Genomic DNA, 27,709 nt, shown 5'->3' with positions numbered 1-27,709 from the left:
AAGATTATGAAACACAACCACAAACTACTGCCGGTACGCCTCATAATTTTTATTTCTTGGTAACAATCTTGCCGAATTTACCGGAGACGGAGGGATTACTACACGTTACATTGTATTCATTCACGGTAGTTTCTTAAAGTTAAAGTTTGCGCTGAACAATAGCTTTGAAAAAAAGTAGCAGTTTTATAATAACTATGACCGCGTGAGAAACACCTTATACACATTATTTTCGTACATTCCTATGCTTCAACACCATCAAAATTGTAGCAAAATTGTAGCAAAGTTGACTGGCGTCAGACTCCATCGGCCCGTCACAGATCGCCCGGCAGGACGTAAAAATAAACATTTGACACGCCGCCATCGCCGTTCCGAGCCGCGGCAGACTTCGGGGTCTCGCACCAAGTTTTTTCGCTACGCGGTACGCGGGACACGACAGGCCTCCCGAAAGAATACCGCGGGATATCCCGCAATCTCCCGCGTGATATCCCGCAAACTCCCGCGGGATATCCCGCAGTCTCCCGCGTGATATCCCGCAAACTCCCGCGGGATCTCCCGCAAAATCCCGAATCCCGATGATGCTTATCCCGCGATCTGTACTGTAGCTGTTCTGATATTTCATGTTGACATGTCCTTCCAGTTTTGTTTCTTGTGAGTTGTGCTGAAAGAGAATGTGGTCTGTGCTCTCGTATAGTCCTGTGCAAGCACGTCTAACCCTCGGAAGTCTGGGAACAACAGACTATAAACCGGACAGTGAGTGTGAGTAATGTGAGTATGTAAAGATTAAATTTGTTTCTTGCCCACCACTCCAGAACCGTGGAGAGTTGGAGAAGCAGCGCAGGAAGCTGGAGATGGAGCTCGGCGACACCAAAGAGCAGCTGTCTGAGACCAAGCAGAACCTGGACGAGCTGGTGACACAGGTGGCCAAGAGAGAAGAGGAACTGGCAAGTGCGCTCCGAAAGTAAGTCTCACAATGAAGTTCTCATCTAAGAGTGGTGTTTTGCAGTCGTTGTAAGGGAATATTACATTCTGTGATGTTGTTGTATTCCTGATCGTACCTTATTATTCCAACCTTTTCATCCTAATGAAGGCAACAGAGGTCGTTGAAAATCTGATCTCTGTGAAACCTAGTGTTGGAACATTTTACTACAATTACTACCAACACAGATGAACTTAAATGACTATTTCCACCTTGTTTGGGGAGTACCTTATGTCGTATAGCGTAGTGCCTTTGCATTTCACTAGGTAGTGCACTAAGGGAAAATAGGACTTCCAAGGACCCTTGGAAATTTTAAGCCAACAAGTAAAAAATGTGGACTTGTGTTTTTCAGGATTGACGATGAGACCTTGCAGAAGTCTTCTGCCCAGAAGGCCCTGCGTGAGCTTGAAAGCCAGGTCTCTGAGCTGCAGGAGGACCTGGAGGCTGAGAAGACTTCACGGGCAAAGGCGGAGAAACAGAAGAGGGACCTCAGCGAGGAGCTGGAGGCTCTCAAGACAGAACTGGAAGACTCCTATGACACAACAGCTGCACAGCAGGTCAGGAAGCAGACATTTTCTTATGCCAAACAAGTTGTCTTTTCTAGCGCTGAAAGATATTAAGGCATCCAGTGTGATTTCAGGGCAGCAAAACTGGGAAATATTTGTGATTTAAATCAGCTCAGGTGCCTTCCAGTAACTATTTTCCGTCAGAATGTTTGGAATTTTTGGTCCATGAGGGTCACTATACATTAGGACAGTATGGTTTTAACTCAGTATGTAGATAAATGACTAGAATATTGGCTTTGAAAAATCAGGTTTCCAAGCCCTATAAACTGCATTGGGAGCCTTTAAGAGCAAAATAGTTTTTTTTCTGTTGTTGATGATATTTTTCTGTTGTGAATCAAACAATTGTGCTTTTGTAGCACCAGGAGGTAAAGTAAGGAAAACAATCATGAATTTGAAGCCTATGATTAAATGTGATGCAAAATGATGCAGGCAACAGGACAAAATTCTGTTACTTAGATGTAATGATCTACCTGGATGTCTAACCTTCATTGACACTTGTGGGGTCGCGTGGTGTAATGGCAGAGCATTCGGCTTGGAACCAAGAGGTCCCGGGTTTGAATCCTGCCAAGTCACAAACATTGTGCCCTTGGGAAAGGCACTTTATATGACTTTCCTCACTTCGCTCAGGTGAAATGAGTATGCCAGAATGGTCATCATCATGATCGTGGGCATTAAAAGAAAAGCAAACCAACTAAACCACTATGTATCATGTCTTTGTTGTGCTGTGTTACAGGAGCTGAGGAGCAAGCGTGAACAAGAGCTGAACTCGGTGAAGCAGGCCCTGCAGGATGAACAGATGCTCCGTGAGCAGCAGATCCTGGAGCTCAGGCAGAAAAACCAACAGCAGGCCGAGGAGCTCAACGACCAACTGGACGCCATGAAGAGGGTAGAATGTCTTCTTATGGAGGATTCTTTGGATCACTCTTCTTAAGCTTTCTCTGTAATATAATTCAGTTGTAGTAAAGGTTAGATACTTTTTGAATGTGATGTGCAAACATGGTGAACTGTACTTGACATCGTCCTTGCAACCTAAACTTTCCAGCCTAGAAATACATCATTAACAGCAGTTTTTGCTCTTGGATAAGTCACTAATATGATATGTTGGTCTAAAAATAATGGTCCATATAGATGTATATCATTGTATTCAGGCTAAGTGCAGGCATACAAGTACAAAAGAAGTAGTAAAGTACACATTGTGACGTCTGATGCTAATCTAAAACATGAGTTCTAAAACTACTCTGGTTCAGTGTCCTCTTGTCTCTGAAGACATTTTGTTTCATATATTTGTACTTGATGTTTAGGCCAAGACCGCTCTGGAGAAGACGAAGAACTCCCTGGAGGCTGAGAACACAGACATGACGGACGAGCTGAAGTCTCTGCAGGCCCAGAAGCAGGAGTCTGAGCGGAGGCGCCGCGCCCTGGAGCTGCAGCTGCAGGAGACCAACGAGCGCATCCGAGAACTCGACGCCAGCAAAGGTATTTAAAATTGTAGACTCCTACTTCCTATTATTACAACTATATTTATCCATGAAAGGACAATCACCAATGGAAAACTGATGGAACAAGATCAAAAATACATTATGAGGTCATCTGGAAAACCGAGGCAGTCTATGTAAATGATGCCTACATTATATCTAAGACTATGATTTTAATATGCATGAAAAAATGTCTCTGCACCTGAGTTTAACTATGTAAAATGTTTCTACATTTTAGATATGCTTAATTCGACATCAAAATCTACAAATAAGCTAATAGTATGCAGATACAAAGTTGATTTCATGCAAACCTTAGATCATACACAAATGTACAGGCCTACATTGAATCTAAAGTTTAGTGTACATGAATGTAAAGATATAGATGATAGCACACACAAAACTGTTTAGGTTTTATGACATGGTAAAAGTAAACATGCACCCCTCCCCCCAGGTGAGTCCCAGGAGACGGTGACTAAGGTGCAGGCTGAACTGGAGTCTGCCAGCATGCAGCTGGAGGACCTGGAGTCTCGCACCTCCTCCCTCACCAAGGCCAACAACGCCCTGCAGACCCAGCTGGCTGACGTGCAGGAGTCCCTGCAGGAGGAGACCCGGCAGAAACTCAGCCTCAACACCAAGATCCGCTCCCTGGAGGAGGAGAGGGACAACCTGACGGAGCAGCTGGAGGAGGAGGAGGAGGCTAAGAAGGCCATGGAGAAGCAGTGTAGTTCCCTGCAGGCTCAGGTCAGTAAAAAACCTCACAAACCTGCACCGTACTCACTGACTGTCACAAGTTAGTCTTAGCCATGGAGAAGCAGTGTAGCTCCCTGCAGGCTCAGGTCAGTTATAAACCTCACAAACCTGCACCATACTCACTGACTCTGTCACAAGTTAGGCTTAGCCATGGAGAAGCAGTGTAGCTCCCTGCAGGCTCAGGTCAGTTATAAACCTCACAAACCTGCACCGTACTCACTGACTCTGTCACAAGTTAGGCTTAGCCATGGAGAAGCAGTGTAGCTCCCTGCAGGCTCAGGTCAGTTATAAACCTCACAAACCTGCACCATACTCACTGACTCTGTCACAAGTTAGTCTTAGCCATGGAGAAGCAGTGTAGCTCCCTGCAGGCTCAGGTCAGTTATAAACCTCACAAACCTGCACCATACTCACCGACTGTCACAAGTTACATAGCCATGGAGAAGCAGTGTAGCTCCCTGCAGGCTCAGGTCAGCAAAAGCCTTTGGATGTTCTGTCAGTATACCTGCACTGTATTTCTCAAAGGTTCAGTATGCCAAACTGAAACCCCTCCCTGACACTGTCACATGCTGGTCGTAGCCTCCACATGTTAGAGTTATCTGTAAGCCGGAAGGTCAACTTTGGTTGAAACGTGGACATCTAGCTCTACTGTCCCCTTCGACCTAGTTGCAATTCTTTTACAGCATTGAAACTGGAGTTCTTAAGTTGAGGGCTCCGTACCAAGTCAGTACTTGCATGTCCATAGCTCATTATGTACTTTAAAAGTGTGACAGAACCACAGAAGGATATTGGAAAGTGAACCTTGTGATGTTCCCCCCACACACAGCTGTCTGATGCCAAGAGGAAGGCTGAGGAGGACAGCATGGCCCTGGAGCAGATGGAGGAGCAGAAGAAGCACGCCTCCAGAGAAATGGAGGCCCTCCAGCAGAGGCTTGAGGAACTGCAGGCACAGGTCAGTCCCCTTCTGTAACAAGCTATGTCTGCCTTAGTGGCAGTGCTTGGTTTTTAGAGAGTGATAACAATGCCCCTTGTCAAATTTCATCCGCCTGCACATTGCTACTTTCCAGAAGATGCAAAACATTGTTTCTCAAAAAATCTTTGTTTTACATGTAGCTGTATTGAAGCTGATATGTTATGCCAAAGGGCAGTTATACCAGCTATACAGATACAGATTTTTGGTTTACTTCGATAACCTTTAGCCGTACAGCTAACCTTAAAGTGTTTAATATGAAAGCAAAATAGTACACAAAATAAATCAGTTATAGTACAGTTATAGAAATTATAATTACAAGGTCCAAATAAAAAAATTTGTAATTGTACAAACTGAAAGCATAAGACATACTGGTCCTAATTCTGGACTTAAGTTGTGACTCCAGACATTTTTAAAACAAAATAGTACACAAAATAAATCCATACAATTATGTAACTTAAACTTACAAGGTCCAAATAAAAACATCCGTAATGAAATGAACAAAATGAAAGCCATACAGGTCCTAACACTGTAACTAATTCTGGAGTTAACTTGAGACTACTCCTGACGTGTTGTTCAGGTGGACAAGCTTGAGAAGACCCGTAAGCGACTGCAGGGAGAGGTGGACGATGCCAACGCCCAGCTGGACCAGCAACGGTCACACATCTCCAACCTGGAGAAGAAGCAGAAGAAGTTTGACCAGGTGAGAAACTCAACTTTCTTAAAGATTCACAACTACTGCACATTGTTGTCCGTTTTTTTTTTGTCTCATCTTATGACCTGCATGTGTCATTGACATAGTCATCATCACAATCTCATTCAATGACTTTAGTAGTGCGTCATTTTGCAGTCTGTTTTCTATGTCTGTTTTCTATATTCATTGTCCATACTTCTTTTCACATTCTTTAAAGAAATGTGTATCAGTATCCTCTGTGAAGCAAAATGTTAGATCATGTCAGGACCAATTTGATTTTCATGATGTGTAAACCTCTCCCAAAGTTGTGTCAATTCCTTGATCACTATGCATGCCCCTTACATGTATATAGAAATGCTAAATTAACTTATAGAACACTGTGCTATTTCATGTGGCATGGGAAAGTAAAAATAGTAAAAAAAAACAGGTAAATTGGTCTCTAGATAGTGTAGAATGATCCTAATGCAGAATTAATCTTGCCTGTCTGTCGTGTGACTTGTTCAAACATGCCTGTCCTCACTTTGTCCAACCCTCCTCTCTCACTGCACTCAGACGATGCAAGAGGTTTGTACATTGTACAGGCAAACCCTCTCTTGTCTTGTGTAGACCTGTAGATAGAGAATCAGCATGTGACCTTCGTTTGTTCATAAAGAGCATGAAGCAAGCACACAATAGCAATGTGGTGTTATTGATACCCGTAGTACACTTCACAAAAAAAAAATCTTTGAACTCGACATACATCATGCATTATCTTCTAGGAAGGGGGGTGGGTGAATTTTAGCATGCAGAATAGCCCGTTGTAGTCATATTTGTTTGTTTATGTAAGATTATAACTTAAGTATACTAAAGGTTAAGTGATAACAGTTACATGTGAGTGAACAATAGATGGGTACAAGTGGAACATAGCTTTTGAGAAATCTAATATGGAACTTTCCTGGGGCTGTAATATATCCTTAGTTTGTAAGACTTCCTTCTGGGCCAAAACTTAAATATGAGACACCTTATTTGAAAGGCCACCATGTATTTGATCTTTAGACATCCCTATTGTTTTTGCCATGTTCTCCCCACAGATGTTGAATGAAGAGAAGATGAATGGAGCAAAGCTGATGGAACAGAGGGACCAAGCCGAGAGAGAGGCGCGAGAGAAGGAGAGCCGTTACCTGTCACTGCAGCGGGAACTGGAGGAGGTTCGCGACCAGCTGTCGGAGTCGGAGCGCGTCCGCAAGCAGCAGGGGGCGGAACTGGACGAGCTCATGAGCTCCAAGGATGACGTCGGGAAGAACGTAAGGATGGACTTCTGTCTTGTACAAGAGAGATGCAAGGAACTAAATGCCTTGTTCTGTTCTGGCATTTTAGCCTTAATAGGACAGGTCTTTCAAGCCTTATTTGATGTTCAGTGTTCACAGAAAAAGCTACAGTGTGAAGGGCAGTTACTTCACAAAACTTTGAGGCTTCAGTCAAAAAATTTTTTCAAAAGAGGTGCCTGTTGGGTACAATATTAATTTTCTTCACCGGGAAGAAGATAATCAAATGGAATGAGATCAAACTCCCTAGTGAAATCATGGAATTGCAGTACAGCTTATGCCAATATTTTCCAGGTTCATAACCTGGAGAAGTCAAAGCTTTAGTGTGCATTGATGAAGAAGGTGTAGTAATTGTTTGTTTGTTTGTTTCTGTAGGTACATGAGCTGGAGAAGTCGAAGCGTGCCCTGGAGCAGTAGTCCTAATTGTTTGTTTGTTTGTTTGTTTTTCCCAGGTCCATGAGCTGGAGAAGTCGAAGCGTGCCCTGGAGCAGTAGTCCTAATTGTTTGTTTGTTTGTTTGTTTGTTTTTCCCAGGTCCATGAGCTGGAGAAGTCGAAGCGTGCCCTGGAGCAGTAGTCCTAATTGTTTGTTTGTTTGTTTGTTTGTTTTTCCCAGGTCCATGAGCTGGAGAAGTCGAAGCGTGCCCTGGAGCAGTAGTCCTAATTGTTTGTTTGTTTGTTTGTTTTTCGCAGGTCCATGAGCTGGAGAAGTCGAAGCGTGCCCTGGAGCAGCAGGCGGAGGAGCAGCGGACACAGATCGAGGAGCTGGAGGATGAGCTGCAGGCCACGGAGGACGCCAAGCTGCGCCTGGAGGTCAACATGCAGGCACTCAAGCAGAAGTACGACAGAGAGCTACAGGTATTAAATCAATTATGCTCCTCTGTACAACTTAGGTGTTCGATAGAGAGTTACAGGTCAGACACACAGAGATGTTATATCTGTTATACTCCACAGTACAACTTAGCTGCATGGATGAAAAGGCCTGTGTGCATTATTGCCATGTTAAGTTGCATGATTTCAACTGGAATTTGTGGGTAACTTACTTTCATCTGACGTAGTAGACCACCGTTCATCTCAGGAGAGGATGATGGTGCACTAGTCCGTCAATCTCTGTTTTTGAGAGTATCGTAGAGGATTTTTTTAATGATAACATGATATATAACAGGACCAGAAACATTTGGTATCTGGAGCATCTCATAACTTGCTATACATTGTCTGATATTGTATATTCAATAGCACGACAGAAAGTTACTGTAAATCACTTTGCGGTCTGAGAAAAAGGGACATTCGCAGTCTGATAAAAATGGACATTTTGTCGGAACTATACGTTTGCAGTAGCGACAAGTCACGGAAAGTACTGCGAAAAAATTGTGATCTACAGTATTTTTTCCCTGAACTCTCAACTGTTTTCCTAATGAACTGCCCCCCTCCCTCCTTTTGCTCAGAACCGTGAAGAGAATGACGAGGAGAAGCGGCGCGGGCTGGTGAGGCAGCTGCGGGAGATGGAGGCTGAGCTGGAGGACGAGCGTAAGCAGCGCTCCAATGCCGTGTCCGCCAAGAAGAAGCTGGAGAACGACCTGAAGGACACCGAGAGCCAGCTGGAACAGGCCAACAAGGTCAGATGGAGAGTCCATTTAGCAATAACGGGGTATCTTTGCAAAGGGGGCATTGGATAAGAAACAGTCCCTCTTCTTCTTCTTCGGTATACGTGTCAAAACTTCATTTAGTTAAAGACTCATGGCCCTGTTGTCATGATGTGGTGTTTGCAAATATCAGGGATGTTTTCCATTCCCAACTGGCCAAGCTTTTTCAGTAATGCTTTTAACATGCCATCTGTCAACAAGACAACGAAGCAAAGGAAAGTCTTACTTTTTTGTGGAAAAGTAGTTGAAGCAGTAAGTCGTATTTGAGGATTGTGCACCCCTTTCCCAAAATGTTGAGCCTTCTCAATTTGCGTTGTATAACTGTGAGTATTGTTTCTATACATGTATGAGTGTTCTTGAAGAAGTTGTTAAAAGTGTCTCCTTTCCTCGCAGGTGAAGGAGGACAGCATCAAGCAGCTGAAGAAGTTCCAGGCCCAAATGCGAGACTTCCAGACAGACCTGGACGAGGCGCGGCAGGCGCGGGACGAGATGGCCCAGCAGGCCAAGGACAACGAGAAGCGCGTCAAGTCCCTGGAGGCGGAGATCATCCAGCTGCAGGAGGACCTGTCTGCCGCCGAGCGCAGCAAGAAAACCATCGCCACCGAGAGGGACGAGCTCGCAGAGGAGGTCAACTCTAACTCTGCCAGCAAGTAAGTCTGGGCATAGTAAAGGACTATAGTTTAGATAAAATCATTGTTCTGATTGATACTATCATCAACAGTACTGTATCTTATCATTGATTCCCGACCATTTAAAACTGTTGTCTTCACTGTAGATGTATATGTAGATGCAAGTAGAGGATATCTTTGCGTACTTCATGTAGATACAGTATCATATCAAACTTATCAATCTAAGGAGAAGGAAGATTGAGCAGTTGACATGTACACTTAGTTGTGTGTACAAATAGTTTGTGAGGAAACAAGTCTTTTAAAACGATGGTTCATCATACAACACTAAATGTCTGAATTCACCATTGGAAGAGGTAGAAGACATAAACAAGGCTTGAATTTAGTCAAAGGGGAAGCTTAAGGGTTAGTCAGTGTTTCAGGGTCATTGAATTGTTTTCAGTGTGTATAATTACAGGGCTTCTGGTCTCTTCAGCCATTCATTAATGGAACATTGTATGTTTCCCCCTCTTTTCTGTTCCCTTCCGATTTTACCATGTAGTTCAGACAAACAGTAGGTTTTTTCCCTAAATACTTGCAGTATACCATAGTAGTACCGGTAGTATTACTTTGTAGCTGCAGTTCCACATAATACGTGCAATCTTCAACTGTTCTTCTCACATTTAAAGTTACTACTATTTAACAGCATTGACTTTGGCTTGTGCCGCTTCTTTTTCTTTGCTCAGTTGCAAAAGCTAATTGGTATATGACTCATGAAAAAAAACACCACAAGCATCTAGGTCGGCTGTGATCACTAGCGTGCGTTTTGAAAGTAACACAAAAAGGTTTCACAGAAGAAGCACCCATTTCTGTCAAGAGTCAAGACCTCTAGGCTGGAAGGAGAGAGTCATCAGCAAACAGAATGGGCAAAGTTTTCTTTGTCATTTTGTGTTTTTCTTGTTGCATGTTCTGGCTTTGCTTGTGGGCATGACTTGTCCATCAGCTAGGGAATAGGCAGCACTGAAACAAAGCTTTGTGCACATTTTTTCAGTGGTTTTGCTTTTTTATGTTAGCAACAAACATGGAAGTCTGCTTTTGCAAGTTGCTTTGGCATTTTTTTGCATATGGCATAAAAGGGAATCATCATACATGTACACTTAATGCCCCAGTTTACTGTGGACATAGGAACATTTTAAGTGAGGACACTATTAATTTATACATTAAAGATCAGTAGTTTCCTTTTGATATTGAGGAAATAGAGAGTAACATACAGACAGTCATCATGTATAGAAGTCTTCATATATATAGAAGTCTTATTTATAGGAAGGCTTCACCAATTGGAAGTGTTACATATATAATCATATATAATTATAGGAAGTCTTCTTGTATAAGAAATTTTTATCTATGATGAGTAGTCTTTGTGTATAGGAGGTTTCATTTATTTTCCGTCATGTTTAGCCAGTGTCTTCACATATAAGAAGTCTTCATGTATAGGAGTGCTCATGTATAGGTAGTTCCGTGTGTGTAGTTGTACTGTTGTATTAAGCCCTGTTTGCCCCACTACAGACAAGCCCTACAGGAGGACAAGCGTCGTCTGGAGGCCCGTCTGGCCCAGCTGGAGGAGGAGGTGGAGGAGGAGCAGAGTAACAATGAGATTCTCATGGACAAGGTGCGCAAGAACGGCGTGCAGATGGAGCAGCTCACCACCGAGCTCGCCGCAGAGAGGTCCAACAACCAGAAGCTGCTCAACCAACAGTCCATGCTGGATAGACAGGTCAGGAGGGATTTAACATATCTTAAGCACTGAAGGTGGAAACATTTCAAGACAGATGATCCTACTTAGCCATCATGTTGGAAAATTCTGAACCTAAAACATTGATAGACAAGCCCAGTCTTCAGTTTGTCTTAAGCACTGAAGCTAGAAACTTTAAAACAGATGGTAAATAGTTTTAATGAGATATCCTACTTAGCCACCATGTTGAAAGATTCTGACACTAGAACATTGATAGATAAGCTAAGGGTTCGTTTTGTCCTAAGAATAAGTGAAGCTTTTTTTTCTACATGGCCATCATGTTAGAACATTCTGACCCTAAAACATTCATAGACAAGCTAAGACTTTTCACTTTGTCTTAAAAAGTGAAGCATGACAGAAAATAATTTTGTAAAATGTTGAAAAATTCTGACCCTGAAAGAGTGATAAGAAGGATGGTAAATGCTGTAATTTAATTGCAAGTAGTAATTAGTGGTGATGCATGGATGGCAGCTTGTGGAGCTAAGTTGTGTTTCTTCTCCCAACAACAGAACAAGGAGCTTCGCCTGAAGCTGCAGGAACTGGAGGCTACAGTCAAGACCCGCAGCAAGGCCATGATCGCTTCCCTGGAGAACAAGATCGCCCAGCTGGAGGAACAACTGGAGACAGAGACAAGGTGAGGCCACGCTCCTCCTGTCAACGCTCTTACCTGTAACAGTTGTTGGCATTGTTGATTTTACACTGCTGTGCTTAATCTCTCTATTAGTGAATGTAGTTTTAGGAAAGAATGTCTTACAGTTTCTGTTTGAACTGATTGATGCTTGTTTGACATACTGTTGACTGGATGCATCTTGATTTCATTGCTTGATTCTTTCTTTGCTGTGTTTTGGATTTGCCTGTGTACTTCCTTGGTTGAAGCTGAAATGTTTATTTACTGTAGTTTTGCTATGGTATACGTTGAAGCATTTTGTTTGATAGAGCTGAGAACTGCAACTCTGTAACGTTCTTTGCATGCATGTATTTTTAGTGCATTAGGAGATGTCTTTTACCCTTGTAGCTGGTGGGTTAGTCGTGCATGTAGTGACTGTAGGTGGGTGTACAGTAGGTACTGATGCATGCAGTTCTCTCCACTGCCTCCACTGTCAGTAGTCGCTGTGGTGTCGTGTCGTGCTGCCGTTCCCCCCCGCATGGTGTTCCCACCGCTCCACCCCAGCCCTCTCTCCGTTCCCGGGCCGCCTTAGCGCCGCGGTCGGTCGTAACCGTTATTTTCCCACCCCCCTCTCTGCGACAGGGAGAAGATGTCTGCCCAGAAGGCGTCCCGTAAGGGAGATAAGAAGCTTAAGGAGGTGCTGCTGCAGAACGAGGAGGAGCGGCGACATGCCGATCAGTACAAGGACCAGGTATGACCCTCGAGTTGTTGCTCTCTCTCGTGTACAGGGAACGCTCCATGGCCGCACGGGCGTCTAGGAAAGCCGACAAGAAACTGAAGGAACAAATGATGCAAAACGAGGAGGAACGGAGACACGCAGATCAGTACAAAGAACAGGTTGGATGAAACTGGAGTCCGTCTGTACTTGTCCGCTGTGTTAATCACCCAATAATCCAAGTCGGCTGTTAACGACCTGTGATAATGACCTGTGATAATGACATAACTGCTGTTTCCACTAATGGGATCTCTCCTGTTTCTTTCCATCTTGATGACGCATACACCACATACGACATACAACACAGTCAAGTCATAGATAGAAAGACCTTTTAGAGAGTAGTCACTTACTATAATTTATCTTAAACAACATAACAACATACCGCACATTTTGTCTGGAAGATAGAATAATCCCTTGACATGTATCTCGACTTTCTACACACACTATAGTATAATCACATCACTATAAAGATCTAAAGGCATTTACCAACATGTTGGAATACATGTAGTTCTGGAGTTCCTACACATGACTAGAGTAACAGACATAAGTACAGTGCTCTGTCTGCCAACAAGAACCTGTCCTGTTGCCTCTCGTGTTCTCTCAGAGATTGGTGCTATCTTGTATTGCTGCACTGTGATGTTTCCTCTTCTTTTGATGTGGCACCTCTTCTTTCAGAGTTGACTGAAGTTTTCAACATAGTGGTTGGAGTTATGCACAAAAAACACTGACTCTTCAGTGCATAACCATGAGGCATGCTTGAACCACTGTGGTTAAAAACTTCAAGGAAGATCAGCTTGGCTTTTTACTGCTGTCCGCACACACATTGTACATGGCAGTGATTGTTCCCCCTGTGTGTCCGTATGTTTGTATGCTCTAATTTTTCCATGTGAAACCTCCTCCCCCCAGGTTGAGAAGATGAACGCCAGGTTAAAGACGCTGAAGCGGCAGCTGGATGAGGCGGAGGAAGAGTCGACCAGGATCAACGCCCACAAGCGCAAGCTGCAGCGTGAGCTGGACGACATGCAGGAGTCCAACGACGGCCTGACACGAGAGGTCAACGCCCTGAAGAACAAACTGAGGTTAGCAGAAGCAGGCTGCTTAGGAGAGAGAGAGGATAAGGTTTTCAGTAAAGCGTCAGGGGTAAAAGGAGATCAGGGGAAACTTAAAGAACACGTGGCAATGGCAGACAAGACGTGAAAGACCCACGTCCTAGTGTTCTTAGAGAAAAAGGTTGTAGCTGTGTGATGTCATGTGTCAATAGGAGATGACAGAGAAACCCTGTGGGCAGCTATGCAAAGGGGAACGGTCAAATATGAAGAAAGGGTGCTGTACTCAGGTCCTGTCAGACCACAGGAAGGTTCTCAGTCTCTTTAGCTTCTTCCTTCTTTTTTTTCTCTTTCTGTTACTCGCCCGTTTTTATAATTTTTCTTCAACTTCTAGGCTTGCTTTCCACCTCTTTGTGCTTTGTACTCAATGTAGCCAATATTTTAGACCATCCTGCTCCCTGGTGGCTGGATCAAGCTAAGTCAAGTTTAGCAGAGAAGTCACGTGATGGTTTCTTCTCACCGGCCAGCAGGGAACAGGACTCCTGAGTTCTGGTCATTTTGTGTTGAGCTTCTGTACTGACACTTCTCTCCTGCCTGTCATTTCTGCCCTCACTCCCTACTTGGCTCTGTCTTGTTCCTGTCTCCGCCTCAGCAAAAGCCGGAAAGGCCGATCCAGGTACCTTTTGGGACAGTCCAACCCCACCTTGCTTGGCTAAGCACCCGTCACGTGATTTTTGCGACTCATGTAAATTAGGAGGCATGAGTGTGCTTTGCAACAACCCAGTTGACTCCATGTGAACAAGCATGATAGAGTAATACAGCGTTGTCTCTGTCCTTATTGTCAGTGTATCTTACATGTAGGTACTACAGACTAGGATAGACTGACAGTAATGTTCGTCTTGACACTCCTGACACAAAATGTAAAATTCACAGTAGCAAATGTATTTCTGAACTCATTTGTTACATTCTAGTATGTGTTTGGACAGTGATCAGTAAGATTGTTCAAGTGAAAGTTACTAAGAAATTCTGACAGCAGAATTGCTGTCATTTTTTTGGAAAGTTGTTTGCCATTTGCTTGGTAGTTTCTGCATGTAAATGCTGTGCTTTTTTTGTTAATGTTAGACAGGTGTACATGTTCTCAAACCATCATGATATTAGTGTATGTTAATCTCACGCATGTGTGACATGACAAACCAACCATGCATCTGTGTCACGCTCGAAAACCTGACTTCAAACTTTTCTCAATAGCTTCTATCTCTCATGTCACCCACAACACACAGAAAGGTACAGAAGCATGGTAGGTTTGCGGTGTGTGGCACTGATATCCTAGGGCTAGCTCTAACCAGTGTGTGACTCTAACCCCTAACTCTCATGCCTTTCCACCAGGAACCGGGGCGCAACCAACCTTCTAACCAGCCGCTCGTCGCGTCGCGCTAACAACGTGGACAGCGGTGCCTCCTCCAATGAACTGGACATGACACAGCAGTCCACTGCTTCCGATGGTGTAGACGGGGAGGATGATTGAGCGATCACATGACCCGGGCTCTGTCCCGGGACCGTAGTGGTCTCCATCCCAGGGTGGCTTCGGCCATCCTCGCTTCATCATTAATTTGCTAGACTGCTCCCATTCTCTATGAGGATACGTATAGTTAGGTGACAGGACTAAAGCTTTTCTACTATTCATTATCACTATACTTGAAGAGCAAATTCATTTTGTAATGGAGAGACGATAATTAGGAGGGTGTATAAAACATTTTCCAAAGGGCAGGTAGAGTTTGCAGCATATCTTGTCTTTTATAGGGGGCGTAACGCTCAGAGAGAATTTGACAGCAACCTATAGCAACATTAATAAACAGGTAGTGACAACATTTTAAAGCTATGCTAACCGCTTTCCACCTTTGTTTTTCTCACTCATTTGTATTATTTTCACTTTAGAGAAATCTCTTCATTGCTCCCATCTGTTCTCTCCATGCCTTGCTCTGACCTACTTTCAAAGATAATCTATATATATGAAGAAAATAAAATATCTAATTGTATGTCATTCCTCTTCTAGTACTGAGACTGATTGAATCTTCAGAAGGTCTATTTTTATTAAGTAATTTGCCCTTAGAGAGATGAAGTTCTTTGGACTGCTTAGTGGCAGGTAATGCATTATGCTTTTCTACGTAGTAGTACCACTGGGGCTGGTAGAGGTCCCAAGTATACAGCTGTAAGTAGATGTTGAACTGAACTGCAAATGGTGTGGTTTAAGTCGGGGGACTTTCAGGCACCGTACATTATATGACTTGCTGAGGAAAGCATGGGCTCCTGGCATTGCACACAAGCAAAACCCAGCTGATGTACTTAGTATTTGTGCTCGTGGCTGGAGAACAAATGACAATTGATTCGGTCAGAAAAAGTATCTGTATACTTACAACATACAATCAACAGCCTCTGTAGCCTTTGTGTACCTCTCTCCAAACTGCCATCACACAACAAAACAAACCAATGAAAATGTGGGTGCCTCAAAGTTTGAAGAGTAGCCTTACCCATTCTCCCTAGAGATGTTGCTTTGGTAATGATGGTTACTTCTTTGCCTTTATTTGGTTGTTCAAAAATCACAACTTTGAAGGGTGAGAGAATTGTAATACAAGTGAGTTTAGGATATATATCTTCTTTTTTTTGGACATTATCATGTATTGAAATGATTTCTCTAGTATGCTGGAACTGTCTGCGTGACTTGCTTTTGTAACGCCTAGCATGAATAATGATAGTAATGTGTACTGTATGTGCGAATGATCGTAAAATGGACGGCTTGACGCCTGGCAAATGACGTGTCATAGCAAGGTGACTGGCGCAAGGCGGTCACGTGTTCTTTTGTCTGGAACGAGGAAGTGTTGTTGGGATCGGACATTTTCTATCATTGCATTATGATGAAATAAAACCAAGCCTGATACTGGAGGAGTCATGTGTTGCCCTGGGCATGTCTCGTTATTTTTACTGCTTTCTGCTATAATGGATGAGTTAGCGTGTCTGTAATTGCATATTATATGCTAGGCTAGACACATTGGTTGCAGATCACGTACTGGTATACATGTGTTAAATAATTGCACCACTTTCAATAGATGCAGGGCAAAAACAAATGAGAAAAGGAGTTTACGAAGAGAATGGCTGTTGTGTGATGCAAAAGAATTTCTAGCCAGGTATCCATCCCTATTTCTAGCTCTGTCAGCTAGTATCTACTCTCTTAGTATCCAGTGACTGAATGGATACTAGGGCCCTATGGGGATGTGTACTGGGCTTCAGAATTTCTACATGTACCTCCTTGCCTTTGGCACTCTATTGGCCTTGTGTTGACTGCTAATTAACAGACTGAGTGTGTATGTGTGGAAGAGCTGATCCATTCCTACTTATGGTTTGACTGCATCTAAACTGCTGCATTTGATGATCTGTGCTGCTCAACATGTATGTTTGGGTTCACAGTGGGAAGGATGGTGTAATACAGAGAGAGGAGCAAGTTGACTCATACACCCTTAACCATTTAGTACCATCTCACCCCCAAGTATTTTTAAAAGGTGTAGTGCAAACACTTTAAGTCAAGAAAGCAACAACACCCTCCTAAATGGGTTTACATGTATATTTTGTCATCTTGGGTTGCTATACATGAGAATATTGAATTGTAAGTACTGGAGTAGCCATATGATTCTGTACACTCCAGTATTGTACACTTTTTACAACATGAACATCAGTATGGTACAAAGTAGCTAGCCATGTCGGTGGGGCATTCGTTATTCAGATGTGGCTTGGGCTTCTTAACCTGGGGATGTGGTGAGATTAGAACTGAATAAACAAACTTAACCGGTACTGTCAACCAGTTTCTAGCCAGGAAATAAAGCATTTAAACTTCCAGCAAACATTGAGAAGACAATGACTGAGGTACACACACATCCCCATACATGATAAACCAAGTGATTTGGCCACTGTACTAAAATTCACTACTTTGACCAGAACAAAAATTTATGGCAACTAACAGATATTGCTTTATTCCCTATCATAGTATACAATCAATCAATACCAACACATCTTTGACTACATATTGCTAGGTCACAGACTGTTAACCACTTTCATGAAAACAAACAAATGTACCCTGTATGTCACCAGCAGTGTGACACAAAGTTCCCGTGTCCAATGACACCATGCCAAACATGGCCAAAATGTGGTTAACAAAGTCCAACCAAAGGTTTTTTTCGGCCCATGTTTCAGTGGACCATCTGTCGCCTTCCTCAGGGCAGTACTAAGGCCTGATTTACACGGAGCAAAAACATTATTTCTCCTGCGTCAAACGACGTGTGGCAGATTTTTTTACGCATGTAAACAAGTCCGACGCGTGGCGGCATTTTCCTATGGCGCCCCTGGATGTGCCACAAGAAACTTCACGCTCACAAAATCTGTTGCACAAGACGCACCGCACACTATTTTTGCCCCGTGTGAATTGGGCCTAACTCCAGTTCTACTTCTGTAGCTATGTGTCGCTGCAGTGGGAAGGATGGGGCCCTACATCGTGTGACTAAACCTTTAGCACACTGAAGTAACTGTTTGGCTAAGGTTAAAAGTTAAAACTGCCCTCGTTTTGTTCTTGTAACATTTACTGTACATGTATGTCACTAACCAGCTGAAATTGCAGATAGGAACTTGGCATGGTCATGTCAAACCAATCAATGACATGGACAATACCCACATAACCTCTACTCCAATTGCAATTTCCCAAGCACACCTGCCTTAATTTGCAACTGAGGGAGTATTTAAATATCTGAGACACCAAAATGCATTGCATGTTCAACTGATACCCAGAAGAGAGTAGGTGGCCTGGTCAATCCTAACATGAGTGCACCAAAAGTACATCCAACAGGCTCCAAGGGACTCAATCCCAACACACTGAAGTTGGCTGAACTGTTGTAAGTACAATTCTTGTTTCTCAAAATTGTTTTCAACAAATATGCCTGAGTCAGAATACAATCTTTGTGTATGCAGTGACTGAATGGATGTTCATACTGGAGTCAATGTACCAATGACCTTTGCAATGTTAAGCCCTCCTGGCTTGATATATCCAAAACTATGTCATAGTTACAGGGTTTACATACCTGCTAAGTATGGTATACAGTTGTACATGTGTCATGCTGACAAAAACTAAAAAAACATTGCGATAAAAGGCCAACAACAACCTCATCAACAGGCACAGACTGAAATCTGGTAACAACTAACAGTTACCTTTGATTGTTTCAACCCAAACTTAAAATCTCACTTTGTTCTGAGGCCTAACATTCACAATGTACATACATACACTTTCTATTTCAAGGTGCAACTTGTTAAGTGGCTCCCCCTATCTGTCATGAGAAGTATTACACCACTGAGTGATACATTTGTGGTTACAATACTGGTTGCTTTGAATACTGGTTGTTACACTTGGCATCACTTCTTATGAATCATTCAACTGCAAAACAAACATCTTGTTTGAGTCTATAAAACTTTGGCATGAATTCATTCTGAAATACATGATACAAAATCAAGCAAATGGATCTGGATACAAATGTAAGTGTGTAATATTCTACCTGGATGTCTAATCTTCATAAATACATCATTTCATAATAAAAGTTGAGAGCAAAGATTATGAGTTATGAGCCCTGCATGCACAATATGAGGAAGATTCATTTCACTGACTGAAAACGAATCATTGCACAGAGGCGGGTGAAACTACATGTAAATTGCGGTGGTTGATGTTTTTGTCATGTTGTAAATACTGCACAACACAGATACATGTTTTGTACATTCACATTACACAGTGTATTACATCTAGAAACGGTGCACATTTCTTGTATGTACAAAGGTCGGTTCTATACATAAACATATACAACATAACTTCTCTCACGGCCTTATTTGGCTGTAACAAATACGTGGTTCTGTACAAAATCTCTACATCCAAACTATTCTTTCCTGACACTGAACTTCTTTTAAACACTTTGGAACCCTAAGTAGGTAAATTATGCTTACATTGAGTGTCTATCTGCCATAGGACACAAGAAGGCACCACAGTAAAAATCAACGTGTCAGGCCATACTATCAGAGAAGGTATGTACTGTATGGTGTACTTAATTTTCTTTATTTCAAAACCTTGTACTACGTGTACAAGAGTGATAGTATGCATTTTAGAGCCACAGGTACTTGTGGTTCTGAGAAGAACACATGAGAAGTTAGATAAAAACTTTTTCAGCGTCCGCAGACTAGTAAGCTAGTGTGTCCATTGCAGTCCTACGGCAGACTATACCTTCAGCGTCAGCTATGATTACTCAGATTGTCTTCCCGGCCATTTCTCTAGTGTGTGCTACAAAAGGAACACCTAACACAGGAGCAGGGTCTGGCATTTCTGCAGGTGGGTTGTTACACACAGGTGGGGCTGTGTCTTGCTATTGCGGGTCGGGCAGTTTGCTGGTGCTGGGGGCGTCGGTCGGGGTCCCTGAGCCCGCGGAGGATTTCCTACGCGGGAAGTCCATGGGCGGGGCGGGGCCCAGCGGCGAGGGCTCGGGCGTGGAGCCGGGAGAAGCGGTGGTCATGCTGAGGTTCTCAGACGACGGCGTGGCTAACACCCTCTGGTTAGTCTCCTCCTGCAGTCGTTGTTCAAAGTCCCGAACATCCTCCATGCCCATCCCTGTGTTACAAGTACATGTATGGGTATGGGTATGATCAGTGTTGTGTATTTGAATGCTCTTGTAACCACAGTATGCTACAGCATAACAAGTACTGGTAGTACAGCATAACATACCATAGTTTGCAAACTATTCTTTGTCAGTTAAGGGCCTTAACTTTTAGAGCACAGCAACACATGTTTTAGTTGCCTAACTATAAAAGTAGGAAGAGGTGAGCATACAATGTATGTGTTGCAATCCACCATGCCAGTTAAGAAGGTTGAGAAAGCACAGAACATGTACATGTAAGTCCATGCTTAGCATTAACCTTCCCCCTCTATTATTTGTGTTCAACACATGAACATGACCCCTTTAGAAATTGATTGACATCACAGCGTCCCTGACATTACAATGAGTATGACGAGTTTGAATAAGACCTGTGTGGTACTCACCATACCACTCGTCCACCCAAGCAAAGGCCTGTCGATGCCCAACCAGCAGAATGTCCCTGATGGCCTGGAGAACGAAAAACACTAGTCAATGCAAGGATATCCCTAAAGAATAGGAAACAATGGTTCCCCCTAATCATACTATAATCTCGGCACCAACACCTGACTTATGTAGAAAACTAGAAAGGCCGACATTTGCTTGGGAGCAAATATAGCATATTTCAGTCCATCTCCCAAACTTACCCCAGTGCAAAACTGGCAAAGGTTCTCAAATAAATGAATTAAATAGTAGCTATATGAGAACAAAGATGCAACAACAAGTACTTTGAATCTCGAAAGCTTTACTAATCTTATTACAGGTATGAAAAAACTAACAATGATGAGATTTGATACATTTTGAAGGTCTTAGGCACATAAAATTGAATGTGTGGGTCATTACGCACCACTTAGGTGCAATGTGACCTCAGGTAACCAGCAATGGAACATGTGTTCCATGGATGGAACCGGCCATTCTTTAGATAGAACATGGAACGGGTATAGCACTTTTGGCCCTTTTTTGCTGAAAATAGCCATTAAAGTCCCCCAAATGAGTCATTTGGAAGTGATGTATGCCAGATACATGACTGCTATTCTGTAGACACACGTGCAAGGTACCCTTATACCGAATGTCATATCATTTGGTTGTAATACCAGGGCTCAGGATCCAAAAATCCATTTTTTGTCGAAAAATGCCTCAAAAAACCTTCATAAAAGTTTTTCAAAGGCATGTTTCAAAAAAATGAAAAAACGTCTGGGGGTATTTGCCCACTCTACCTCCATGCCAAATTTCAGGTCATTTGGCTGAATGATGGCTGAGTTGAATCCCTTTGACTGTTTGTCAGGAGAAGGAGGAGAAGGAGGAGAAGGAGAAACATGAGGGAACACAATTTATTTCATCCATACCATGGTATGGACTGAAATATAAATATGATTTCTAACTACCTTTTCTGGTTTTGTTTTGATGCAATTTTAAGTAAGATGTGTGTAAAGCATAAGGCATTTCATTTGTACTAAAAAGACAAAATGCTTCCACCCACAACCAAAAAACATGCTCAAATAAAACCACTGCAGACATTTCAGTATTTACAGCACTTACTCTGTGGGCAAATGCCTCGACTCTGGTCTGTAGTCCCCACACCTCAAACTTCACTGTCACCAGCTTATAGGAACACATGATTGGGTCATGGGAGTCCTGTCAAAAACAGATGCCAACAACATTGTTGGGCATTAGTACTGTACTGTGTTCTAATCAAATCACCCATCACTAGCAGGTTAATGGTAATATACTAATAAGACACCTAGAACAGTTTACACTGTCCTTGGTGCTGAATAAGACATCCACAATTGTTACTCAGTCCTTGGTAATCTTTCTTTGTAATCATTCAGAAAAACTCTTTTTAAAGAATACAAATTTCTTACATCAACTAAAACATTACAAAACACAAAATAAATAAATCAACGAGCGTTATTTGAAACATCTGACTCTTAAGAGAATCTTGACTTATTTTGTACTATGCAAATTTGTTCATTGAGTGTTTTTTTTAAATACCAAGGAAAAATGGTAGATGAAAGGGGAAAAGGGAGAATGCCAAGCACGAAAAGATAAGACCTGAAGTACATGTACAACAGTGTCATTACATGTACTACTTACCCTCCAACCCTCTGCCAAAGGTCCTCTGTTTGTCTTCTTCGATTTGAATTTTGTGCAGTCCTAAAAACAGAGGTGAAACATCTGACATTTAATAGCAATGTGACATCCTGTTTTTATCCAGAGATCCTCCATGCAATCCTACTGCCCGAACTCGAGAAATATCAAATCTGCTGCTCCCTGTCAGCATACAAACTTGTTGCTCTATATTCCTTTATTGAGATACCCTTTGGCCAATGGCTAATCTTACAGGGTTCAGAACAAAAACATGTAACACGAATTACACGTACACAAAAACGCACAGCTATTTACAGATATACAACTCTTCATAGACATAGACAATTACAGTAGAGGCTAGAAATTGTGTAGAGTTGAGGAGCAGCTATTAGGCCTAGAAAAAAATGCTGTGTTTCCTGTTTCAGTCCAGAAAAAAATTAGGGTCGGTAGGTAGGGTTTCGTTTTTCTTTCTTTTTTTAGACTTTGGCAATCTCTACTGACCCAACTTATACAATACAGTTTAACAAAGTAAAACTTGCATAAGAACACTTCAGAGTCAATGTTGGAGGACCAATTGTACAATGTTGCATCAGTCAGGCATCAAATCACAGAGCTAAAATAGGTCAATCAGCTCGAAAATTTATGTCCCTTGCAGGGGTCCACAAAAAAAAGGCCAGAGTTGGCAGTTTTTTATATGGTCTGTCGGGAAACAGGAAACACATTTTTTTCCTAGGCCTTATCTAATATGGCTGACAATTCAGGCTGACAATCCTACACCCATCAACTGAATATGAGCTAGTCCGCCCACCTCGCTGGCCTGGTACTGTTTGTCTGGGATCTCGTCTGTGGCAATGTCGATGAAGTCCACCTCTCTCTGGGTCAGTTCCTCGTCTGTCAGACCCAGGCACTGAAAACAACAAGATTCACTCTGTGAACACTTTCATCAGCTCGGCAAACCACTGCATGTTGAAGAATTTAACAAAGATGTTTCAGATTCAGCTTTATTCATATTGGCATGACATGTTAAAAGTTCAAAAAACATGAATTGAGCCAATATTTGACAATGTTTAAAATACACAGAGTAGATCGAGTTTGAAGAGTTTGAAGGAAGTAGTCCTTTGTATCTCACAGCCTGCTATAGTTGGGTGTGGAGGAACTGGGACGTTAGCCTCCTTTCGTGCGCTAATAACCATATCCATGGTCTTCTTGCCGTTCACTCCGAAGGAGTAATTAGCTGTGACAGACCATGTTGCAGCAAATAACCGTGTAATAGGCTGGGCGGCTGTCCAATGTAATAGACATAGTGGACAACAGATGCATTAGTGTGGATCAGAAAATCTGCACTCGTAATATCAAGCAATACCCGCCAAAACAGACTGTTTTAGATTTTCTTTTTTTCCACAAACAATAAAAGAGTGGAATAAGCTGCCGGGACAGTTAGTACAAGCCCAGACAGTGGAGGCCTTTAAGGCCGGACCCCTGGTCACGCAGCCATAGTCCGTCGTAACCCCCCTCCCCCTCTCAGTGATACCCCAGTAGGGGTTTTCGAGAGTATCAAGAAGAAGAAGAAGTAATGAACCAGGAGGAGGGGGGGGTGTACAAATACGACTCATGTCATGTTTAGGACTGTATTCTTCGAATTCACACTGCAGAAGTAGCATCATGCTGCAGTGTGAAGTAAACCAGTTTTGACCTGAGGAAGGTGTCAGACAGTCCAGGTCAAATTCTTCTCCAGACCTGGTTGAATCTTAATACTTAACAGTATTCATGTACCTGTTGGACAGTCTTCAGAAACACTATTTTAGACAACCTACAAGTAGATGTACAAAATGTACATTATGTCTATGTTACAGAAATGTAAGAATTTTTTTTCAATGCAAAGACTACAAAAACACTAAAAATATCTCTGTTCTAAGGTTTGTCTTTTCATGTTGGACGTCACCAGAACCCTACCAAAGGTGTTTGGCCTTTTGTTTTTTCAAGGACACCACTTGTCATGCTATAACCTTCAAAGTTCAAACCACTGATGGGTTGTGGAATGGCCCTTGGGCAGTACATAATGAACATAATGAGGCAGGTTCCCTAGTTATCATCTCTTGTATCTCTGCTATTGATCCTGTATTCCTCTGTGATTTGGTGACCTCAATCTGCCTCATTTACAAAATGCAATTTACTGAGTGAAACTTGCTACTGGGGGTAGCAGATTTGCCATACATGTACATGTATACTATAAGGGTTCAAAATACTTTTTGGGGGGAATACATGCACTGGTGCAGGTACATTAATGTAGCATGCAAAATAACCTGCACCAGACAAACCATACTTTCACCGCTCTGCTAGAAAACTAATTCTTATAAAATACGGATCTAGGTGGAAGGGCTGCTAGAAGCACAGTGTAGTCAGGTTAATCCTACTGTACCTAAATATTGTATGCAGGTGGTATTTCTAGCCCTGGATATACATGCATTTTGATATCCCCAGGCTTAGTGGTAAATCCATTCTACATGAAACACCCGAGTCAATCCTCGCTATCTGCCCACACACCCTGCTTCTGATTCTGCACAAACCATTCCGACCAGCCGCCCCTTCAACTCAATTTCTTCCCCCATCATTTGTTTAGATGGAGAGGTTCTTCATCACTCTAGTAGGCAGATGGAGAAAAAAGCCACTTCAGCCTCCATCCGCGACAAGAGCACTGATATACATATCACCTTCATGCCTGGATTACTGCTACATTGTAGTGTTCTTGTGTCTTTGGAGGTCCTTTGGGGGGGGGGGCATTGGGTGCCTTCAGCTGTGTGCAGGACGTGAATATTGCCTCCAGATGTCCGAATATGTGGTGCATAAACCCAATACTACATCTGAAAATAGCCTCATCAGGGTGGTAAAGTATAGGATACAAGAGTTTTCTTTTACACAACCAAACTATTTACCTTGCTAATGTTTCGGTGTATGACAAACTCTTGTATCCAATACTACATGTATATGGTATTTGTGTGGTTGGGAAATTTGCTGAAAGTAGTGTTTTAATTTAGAGGGTTAGAAATTCTAACATTTACCAGTGGAACATTTTTCTCAAAACTTTGGGTGCCTCTCCACCTTCACAATAAATGACTCCTACAGTCTAGTCTGGCTGCTTCACACAGCAAAATATCAGCGAGTCTTGTTGGGATTGCGAGGGAATGAACCAAACTTACGTGAGTTTGATACTTTGACACCCAAAAAAAGACACTGTTCACGAATCACGGATGCACTTAAGCGGGAGGACTTGAAATGACATTTACATGTACACCTGCATGTTGCAAACTACAAAGCAAAAATGTGAAATGGCATTCATGACTAGACTTACATAGTCACGAGCAATGCCTGGATGTTACTGTTTATGCATGTATCTAGGAAGTTAAGTTCGAAGATAGTAGGCGAAAAGGTTGGTCACTGACTTTTAAGATCACAGTTCAACTATACTGTTGTACAGTTACGGTAAATAATACAAGGGGAAAACAGATTTGCAAGTGTCATAATTTCAATATTAATGTGGAGATGTCATCACGAAAACCATGAAAATAAACCACCATGGACATTTAAACTTCAAGAATGACAGTATAGATACAATGATACATACATAGCCTGTATATATAGAATACAACATGGTGTATTCCATATTGCCCAAGGTACCAGCCCGACCGCGGGTTGGATCGCCCGACAGCAGAAGGCCGGAGGGAGATCCGATCCACGGGAGGGCTGGGCCCAAGGGTGATGCGGAATACACCGTGTTGTATTTCATTTATGTCATACCCACCCAAGAAAACAGACATGTCAATATGCGAAATGTGCCAAAATTTGGTGTATCTAAATCAAAAGTGTAACGGCGTCAATTCCAACATCCGAATTCGGTGTTCCAAGTTTCGAAAGCGGCGCACTCAGTGCGCGCAAAATGCGTTCGAATTATTCTATGGAACATTTGGAAGCCCGGGCCGTACGCGTAAAGAACCCCGGGCCGTACCATACCTCTAGTTATCACACGGGCCGGAACACCCGTATCGAACGTAATCGTGGCCTGGGTATGACATAAACATTTGTACACACATGTATATGTACATATTGCCTGTCACAAGTAGTAAAACAGATGATGATGGTCAGGGGACCAGACTTACATTGCAGCTGCTGCCGTTGTTATTTTGGTACTTCGTCTCAATCAGTATGATGAACTTTGGCAGAAAGGAACACTGGAGCGGAACAAAAGGATCGGTTAATTAGACAGGGCAAAATAGATATCATTTGTTATGTTACTACGGCAATGAATCGTGGTAACAAAACAAACAAAACTGTGTTTTCTTCCATACATGTTCATGTATAACTATGACTATAGTTGTGTTTGTCAATCACAGCAATCTAGATGAATAGTTTGACTTAAACTGTGTAGATGGAAGAAAAGTGAGCAAATTTTCAATATAACTCTGTGCTCTTGATATAGTACTAGTGCTTCGTGTGCTTCTTGTAACATTTAGACTTCAGCATGGATGGGAGAACTTTGCACTGTACTTGTTTCCTTTTTCTTCCATATCTGGAAATACACAAAAATGTACATCTACAATTTCAGAGCTGAACAAAATGGCCAAAATCAACTTTTCAATCTGGCAGGAGAAAGCAAAAAGTGACGAAAAAATTTATTTAATAAATCCTGTTCAAATAATCAAATTCAACTTTAACTGTAGTACAAGTACATGTACATCATTTTAACTGTGATATGAAGAAAACAGATTACAACAAACCATGCAGACATTTTCTTGTACAGCAATATGGTTCAGATATAAAATATAATATCACACCCTGAAAGAGCTATCTGTTACAATATCGAAGACGAGCACAGATTCAGTATTTTATTAATGTATCAAGCTCAACCCCACCTCCTCATGACAAGTTATGGATTGCAAGGTAAAAATCAATAGAACTCAATCTCTGTGGCCCAATTTCCAATGAAAAACCAATTTGAGCTGATAAGGGGAGACAAAGGCCTCCACATGCAGCCATGCTACGTCGCTGCAACATTAATTTCCTCCCGTGCAATCTACGCCTACGGACTGCAAATGCTTGGGTTGATCTGGGTAGATGGATTCAGGCCGGGGAAATTCTTACCGTGTATTCTGTTCAGCACAGCGTCAGAACATGCAGGAGAAAGACAAATTGTCAGAAAGAATGAAACAAACTTGGTCATCATATCACATCATCATTTTGAGATTTGGCAAAAGGGATCCAAAAATGCTTACATACAAATGTACTACATGCTGATGTGATCATTGATTACCATACAGATGCAGCCCAGTGTGGTAAATATTGTACATATACTTGATAATGAACAAGTGGTTACTGTTTCACTGTGGTTACCATACAGTTTAATTTGCACTCTTGAAATTCAATCCAATATATTTAAGCATCATCTGGCACAATGTACATGCATGCTGCAAATGTAGTCACTTTTTAATGCAGTCTCTACTAGAAAATATAAGACAGGTTCAGAAAGGGGGGGGGGTAATATTGTGCATTAAATTTTGGGCAATGAATTTTCTAACAATACTTACAACCAATGTAACGTTACATCATAGCATTTAATTACTGTACATTTTATTGATCTTTATCTCTCACTATAAATAGCTTGTCTGTATCACTATCTAGTTAGACTCAGTGGCACTTATAAGAGTTCCAATCTCAAAACTGT

General features: G+C 42.2%; 2 protein-coding genes across 2 annotated transcripts in view; one reads left to right on the top strand and one right to left on the bottom strand.

Annotated features, from left to right (window-relative positions):
• The window catches only part of LOC109461513 (myosin-10-like), a 60,559-nt gene extending 44,415 nt beyond the window's left edge, over positions 1 to 16,144 (top strand). The window contains exons 27-42 of the mRNA XM_019757895.1: positions 866 to 958; positions 1,329 to 1,533; positions 2,276 to 2,428; positions 2,844 to 3,018; positions 3,469 to 3,758; positions 4,594 to 4,719; positions 5,318 to 5,440; positions 6,502 to 6,714; positions 7,427 to 7,591; positions 8,179 to 8,349; positions 8,770 to 9,026; positions 10,548 to 10,755; positions 11,283 to 11,407; positions 12,023 to 12,131; positions 13,062 to 13,234; positions 14,588 to 16,144. Coding sequence (XP_019613454.1) covers positions 866 to 958; positions 1,329 to 1,533; positions 2,276 to 2,428; positions 2,844 to 3,018; positions 3,469 to 3,758; positions 4,594 to 4,719; positions 5,318 to 5,440; positions 6,502 to 6,714; positions 7,427 to 7,591; positions 8,179 to 8,349; positions 8,770 to 9,026; positions 10,548 to 10,755; positions 11,283 to 11,407; positions 12,023 to 12,131; positions 13,062 to 13,234; positions 14,588 to 14,726 — 2,725 coding nt within the window. The 3' untranslated portion in view covers positions 14,727 to 16,144. The remainder of the gene's footprint in view (positions 1 to 865; positions 959 to 1,328; positions 1,534 to 2,275; positions 2,429 to 2,843; positions 3,019 to 3,468; positions 3,759 to 4,593; positions 4,720 to 5,317; positions 5,441 to 6,501; positions 6,715 to 7,426; positions 7,592 to 8,178; positions 8,350 to 8,769; positions 9,027 to 10,547; positions 10,756 to 11,282; positions 11,408 to 12,022; positions 12,132 to 13,061; positions 13,235 to 14,587) is intronic.
• A 659-nt stretch (positions 16,145 to 16,803) lies between these two features.
• The window catches only part of LOC109461804 (cytoplasmic phosphatidylinositol transfer protein 1-like), a 34,598-nt gene continuing 23,692 nt past the window's right edge, over positions 16,804 to 27,709 (bottom strand). Inside the window, exons 5-11 of the mRNA XM_019758233.1 lie at positions 27,130 to 27,137; positions 26,148 to 26,219; positions 22,802 to 22,900; positions 22,000 to 22,059; positions 21,445 to 21,540; positions 20,313 to 20,376; positions 16,804 to 19,883 (exon numbers count right to left, since the gene is read on the bottom strand). Of these exons, the coding sequence (XP_019613792.1) occupies positions 19,642 to 19,883; positions 20,313 to 20,376; positions 21,445 to 21,540; positions 22,000 to 22,059; positions 22,802 to 22,900; positions 26,148 to 26,219; positions 27,130 to 27,137 (641 nt within the window). The 3' untranslated portion in view covers positions 16,804 to 19,641. The remainder of the gene's footprint in view (positions 19,884 to 20,312; positions 20,377 to 21,444; positions 21,541 to 21,999; positions 22,060 to 22,801; positions 22,901 to 26,147; positions 26,220 to 27,129; positions 27,138 to 27,709) is intronic.

The sequence above is a fragment of the Branchiostoma belcheri genome, unplaced genomic scaffold, assembly GCF_001625305.1.
Source record: "Branchiostoma belcheri isolate BF01 breed outbred unplaced genomic scaffold, Haploidv18h27 scaffold112, whole genome shotgun sequence".
NCBI classification, from domain to species: domain Eukaryota; kingdom Metazoa; phylum Chordata; class Leptocardii; order Amphioxiformes; family Branchiostomatidae; genus Branchiostoma; species Branchiostoma belcheri.
The sequence above is the reverse complement of the archived record's forward strand: the minus strand, read 5'-3'. Positions and strand labels throughout refer to the sequence as shown.